Source organism: Sander lucioperca, chromosome 6 (assembly GCF_008315115.2).
Source record: "Sander lucioperca isolate FBNREF2018 chromosome 6, SLUC_FBN_1.2, whole genome shotgun sequence".
In the NCBI taxonomy this organism is placed as follows: domain Eukaryota; kingdom Metazoa; phylum Chordata; class Actinopteri; order Perciformes; family Percidae; genus Sander; species Sander lucioperca.
This window is the reverse complement of record NC_050178.1, coordinates 33,742,720-33,748,719: the sequence shown is the minus strand read 5'-3', so window position 1 is coordinate 33,748,719 and position 6,000 is coordinate 33,742,720. Positions and strand designations below refer to the sequence as shown.

The window sequence follows — 6,000 nt, the reverse complement described above, 5'->3', positions numbered from 1 at the left end:
CCCGCCTCCCACTGGCTGAAAGTCACTAGAGGAGCCCGAGTGCCTGGCCAGGGCTGTGGAGGCCGTATAGGATATTGACTTGCTGCGGAGTGGTTTGGGAGGAGGAGAGGTGGCTGCCTGTCACAGCTAATGAATAGATGCATAAATGAATGAGGCACTCCCTGTGTGTGTGTGTGTGTGTGTGTGTGTGTGTGTGTGTGTGTGTGTGTGCACCAATCTGTTGTCCATGAAGCGTGAGAGCGAGACAGAAAGCTAGGACAGTTTTATATTTCTTTCTTCTTTTTTCCACACAAGCGACTTTGTGTATTAATAGTGTGTGTGTGTGTGTGTGTGTGTGTGTGTGTGTGTGTGTGTGTGTGTGTGTGTGTGTGTGTGTGTGTGTGTGTGTGTGTGTGTGTGTGTGTGTGTGTGTGTGTGTGTGTGTGTGTGTATGTGTGTGTGTGTGTGTGTGTGTGTGTGTGTGTGTACAGTTGTGCCTAGCTATGGCTAAACTTGATAGTGATAATTATTAAGGTGTGATGACAGTTCCTCCCACAAACGTACACATATGTATACAAACACGCATATAAATGGAGGATGAGGCAGTGGGGGGTTGGGACGTGACGATCAAATGGGGGATACTAAAAAAACAATCCAGTTAAGTGCCAGCATCCTTCCAGCTGCTCTCTCTTTTTGTCTCTCCCTGCCTTTCTTCCTCTCTCCATCTCCATTTCCCTCCATCTCTTGTGATCGGTGTGGAGCTGGAGTGCTTTCATGCCAAACTGGGACAAATACCTAAAAACACACACACACACAAAAAGAGGAAGAGAGGGAGAGGAGGTCTTGAGAGAAGACTGTTGATCTGAGGGGGCAGATGAAGGAGAGCTAGAGTGTTGATGTCTTCTTCACTGTTGCTTTGTGCCACATTTCAAACACTGATTGCCTTAAGAGGACAATTTACATTTCATAGTCTTTTACAACAAGTGGGTGAGATGGGAGTCAGCGATAGGGCGAGAGAGAATGATGTTCCAAGGAGGAAGCCAGGGGTGAGAGAGTTCACCTAGCAAAGGGGAGAGGCAGCATTGCGTGAGCAACTAAAAAGCAGGAGATACAAACAATATTTTTTTTTGGCTGCATCTCTTGTGTGTCTCTGTCTGTGTGTATGGACGTTTTGTTTTGCCTTACTCTCGGTAGAATGCACCTGTACGATTTGAACTTTCTTTTTTCCTTATTGGATTCACGTGAGTGTGGAAGAAGAATAGAAATAGTGTGGACAGAGGAATGGAAAGCTAAAGAGATGAATAGAGAGCCTGAGGAATTAGGAATCAAGAAGCAGGCTTTATCTGACGGGAAACTGTGAAACTGCAAAGTACAAGAAAACTTTTCCTATCAGTGCACTCTCTCAGCTAGTGTATGGGTATGCACCTTCAGTGTGTGTGTGTGTGTGTGTGTGTGTGTGTGTATTTAAGAGATAGCTTTTCCTCCCCAGTGGAGGGAGACATCGTGTGTCGGTGAGCGTGATTGGTTGTTGGCCCTGAGGGTCTGTCCTCTATATCTGTCTTCTGACTGGCTGCTCTGTGACCAATCAGGCGCCCAGACCTCACCATGGCAATCAGATAGTGACACACTCTCTGTGGGCATCGGCAGGTCATCTGGAAATACCTATATGTTTTATCTCCCTGTGACACACACACACACACACACACACACACACACAACACACACATGCACACACCAATATAACTCTTTTGTCTTGTATTTGTCTCTCTAGGAGATTGCTGCATATCTCATCACTTTTGAGAAACATGATGAGTGGCTGACGACATCGCCAAAAACCAGGTGAGGAGAGTGGAGACAGTGGTTTCCACAAACACACACACACACACACACGCACACACACACACACACACACACACGCACACACACACACACACACACACACACACACACACACACACAGACACAGACACACGTACGTACAAACACAGTGTTGCTCAATCAGCCAGTGACTCACGTTGGCTTAATCCCAGTGACTGAGTGCCTATGTTTGATTAAAATATTAGTGATGTACGTTGACTGTTTTCAAGGGGTCCTGCTGACGGCTTACTCTCCATGTAGAGAACGCTCTATAACATGGCTGGACTGTAAAGCACTTAGTCAGCTGGAAATTGAGATTTAATGAATGTAAATGTATTAGGATATGTGATGTATAATTCAGACATAGGAGAGTGAGGAGGATTTAAAGGGAGGGGGAGTATGTGTATATAAGATGGGGTGTGAACAGGGATTCACATGCCAGAACTGAATATTCATTGATCCCAATGAACAATCGGTAGTTCTTTTGCTAGAATGGGGAGAGGTTATAATCAGGAAAGAAAGACAGAAGAAAAGGGCAATTTGAATTATTGATACATCCCCTTATTGACATTTACTTTAGTTATGATGTAGGTATAATAAAAAAGAGAAAGAAAAAGAGAGACTAGAAGAGAGAAAGAAAAGAAAAGAAGAAAGAAAAAGTAAAGTAAGTGAAGAGGTCACCTCATGGCCTCATTTCTGATTACTGAAACTGCTGAAAGCCCGAGGTGATGCCTCTGCGCTCCCATTGTGCGAGCTGAAGGACTCTTCTCAGGAGCAGCCTGAGGCCAGCAGCACAGTTTATGTTGTGGATGGATTTCTCATTGATTGGTTGTGCTGCCGTATAGCCTAACCCTCCCAGCAGCAACAGCAGCAGCAGTCATATTGGTGTTATTGAGCAGCAGTTAGATATAATCCCATTTACACATGACACGAGGCACGATTAGAACAGATTACACCTAATCCCATCAAATGGAATGGAGCTCAGCAAACAGAGCCACTGACATTTATGTGTGTGCCTGGTTGTGAGTGTGTGTGTTTTTATGCATATGTGCGCATGCGTTTGCACACTTGTGGGGGGCAATATTAAGATAACAATCAATGACCTTCATTTCTCCCTTTACTAAAATACCTCATCAGTTTAAAGTAATGCCAGTTACCTCCTCTCTCTCTTTCGCTCTCTCTCTCTCTCTCTCTCTCTCTCTCTCTCTCTCTCTCTCTCTCTCTCTCTCTCCCTCCCCCCTCTCACTTTTCTCATATACTTCTCCTTCCCTTCCTTTACCGGACTCACTCACTCGCCCACTCTGTCTCTTTATCTTGCCGTCTTTTTCCCCCCACTCTCCTCCCCTTGCCTTCTTTGTTTTCGCTCTGCTACACTGTGGAACGGTGGAAAAGCTTTTTATATCCCACACATCACAGCCCAGTTACAATCAATAGCATTTATGTCTGCTTGAATCGGAAGGTTTGTGAGGAACACGGGCATGTGCGCGTACCTCCACGCACACACACACACACACACACACACACACACACACACACACACATATATGAACGTGCACGTATTTCCCACCCACACACATATATATGAACATGCACATATTTTCCACCCACACACACACACACACACACACACACACACACACACACACACACACACACACACACACACACATACACATACACATATACACACACAGGCACACATCTGATCTCATCCATCTTCTCCATAACATAATTAGAATCAGCAGCTCTGAGATGACTCACACTGCTTGAGACAGAGACTAAACTCGGCTTTGATCGGAGGGTGGGGGTCTCCACTCCACTAAGAAACTGGCAGGCTCACCCCAAAACAAAACAGATTTAAGGTGTCAAAGAAAATCAGCTCAAAGTAAATTCAATTTCACTACACACAGTGTTCTGAGCAAATTGCAATCATCTCAGTCCATATAGATGTGTCTACATCAAATTCTAGCAGAGAGGAGAGGAGAGGAGAAGAGAGGAGAGGAGAGGAGAGACAGACGGACAATAAAAGAAACAAAGGTTAGGATAGTAGAAAGAATAGACAAGATGAGAAGATGTGACTAAGTGGGAAGGAGTGGAGAATGGAAGGACTGTGGAAGCAGTAAAGAGAAAATGAAGAGATACTATGATAAGGGGGATAAAGACTGGAGGTTGATGGGGAAGAGGAGGGCAGGGAAAGGAGAGAGGAGGTGTGTAAATGTGTTTGCGGTTGTGTGCATGCATGCTCATGACTGTGCATGAGAGAAAAAGAGAGAGCGCACTTGTGAGTATGTGTGAGTTTATTGATTGTTAACGTGCCTGTTCTCTTTCTGTTGTCATGAGATAAGGTAGAGAAGCATTTTCTCACCACCTACACACACAAACAGAAACACGCACACACACACCTGTCCTTAACGTTTTAGAAGTGTGATGATTGATTGCTGAGCAGCAGGTTTGACATTGAGCTCAAAGAACACACAGCAGTAAGTCCTGCCATCTCTGATATCACTATAGCATCTCAGTCTATATGTATGGTTCCTGGCGTTTGTGTGTTTGTGTGTGTGTGTGTGTGTGTGTGTGTGTGTGTGTGTGTGTGTGTGTTCATCCCGCCAGGTGTATATAGAATGGGAGCTTAGAGGCCAATGTTCCTGTTGTGCTGATAAATCACCCTACTAAAATATTAACATGTAGGAGTGTGAGTCTACGTATAAGAGGGGAGGGGCGGCATGTAACCAGCTAACTTGACTGTGGGAGAATAACATTGACTTCACCGTGTAAAACACGTTTTTGCCTGTTTGAGTCGGTATTTGTGAATCAGATATGACGGAGAATTTAAAAACTTTGGCCGTTTGAAATGACAGCATGAAAGTTATTTCTGGTCAGTTTCCATGGAGTTGAATTGTTTCAGTTTTAAAGAAGTCGTCAATGCACACAAACCGATTCTGTACAATCATCACTGTGTGTCTTTGTGTGCCGCTAACTCTTTATCCTGTCTTCTGTCAGGCCTCAAAATGGCTCTATGATCCTATACAACCGTAAGAAGGTTAAGTACAGGAAGGATGGCTACTGCTGGAAGAAAAGGAAAGACGGGAAGACCACCAGAGAGGATCACATGAAGCTCAAAGTCCAGGGAGTAGAGGTGAGAGGCTGCAATGGCGCCGAGTATGGTTTCACCGCCAGTCCTACTTACTAAATTACTCTCCTTCACTCCGAGGAGACACATGCATGTAGTACAAATGTACACGCAAACACACATGCTGAGGCTGCAGGCCAACGTGTTACCTGAGAGTGAGTGGTGCCTCTCTTTCTTCGACTTCCTCCCTGCTCGTGCCCCTGTCTCCCTTTCCTCCCTCTCTCTTTCTCTCTCTCTCTCTCTCTCTCTCTCTCTCTCTCTCTCTCTCTCTGAAGGATAAGAGTGTTTGGCCTGAGGCCAGGAATGATGTCAATGCCTCCTTCAGCAGAACAGAGAGGGGGTATCGACCCAGTCTCAAGGCAGCATCTGTGTGTGTGTGTGTGTGTGTGTGTGTGTGTGTGTGCGTGCGTGCGTGCGTGTGTGCGTGCGTGTTTGAGTCACATCAGCCAGCTCAAAAATTGATTATTCAGCAGGAATATACCAAGAGGTGAGAGGAGTGAGCATGCATGTGTCAGAAACAGAAAGAATGAGGTAGAAGGGAGAGCAAAGGAGAGACAGCGAAGAGGCACATGGATGTTTGCAGAGGGCTCAATAGTTTTGCATTAAGGGTGAGCAGGAGACAGGCGAAATAGACACAGAGGTAAAGGGAATAATTGAGATCAAGTATTCCCATCTGCACCTCTATTATTCACAAACCCACACTCACATTGACATTCATCTCACATGCAATTTTCTGCAATCGTGCATGAATACACAGACTCTCTCTCTCACACACACACACACACACACACACACACACACACACACACATATACAAAGTGTTTCCCTCCCTGGTAGTTGCTCAGTAATTGTTTGTGTCACGTCTTCCCAGGACCCCCCAAAGCAAGCACAAACAAGCAGTGTGTTGAGCAGGGGACGGGAATGAGCAGGGGAGCAGGGGGAGTGAAGGAGGATGGGGGGAGAGGCAGGAAGCAGGAGAGAAAAACATAACCCTGGATGAAGAGCCTCCTCATATCGAATGGAAATATATGGAA

General features: G+C 45.5%; 1 protein-coding gene across 11 annotated transcripts in view; it reads left to right on the top strand.

The window, feature by feature from the left end:
- LOC116067612 (calmodulin-binding transcription activator 1-like) overlaps positions 1–6,000 on the top strand; it is a 57,566-nt gene that overhangs the window by 28,870 nt on the left and 22,696 nt on the right. For all 11 annotated transcript variants that reach the window (XR_004897547.1, XM_036001858.1, XM_036001861.1 and 8 more), the window contains exons 4-5: positions 1,751–1,818; positions 4,837–4,972. Coding sequence is in view for 10 of the 11 variants with exons in the window: in XM_036001858.1 (XP_035857751.1) it covers positions 1,751–1,818; positions 4,837–4,972 (204 nt within the window). In the remaining variant the exon portion in view is untranslated. The remainder of the gene's footprint in view (positions 1–1,750; positions 1,819–4,836; positions 4,973–6,000) is intronic.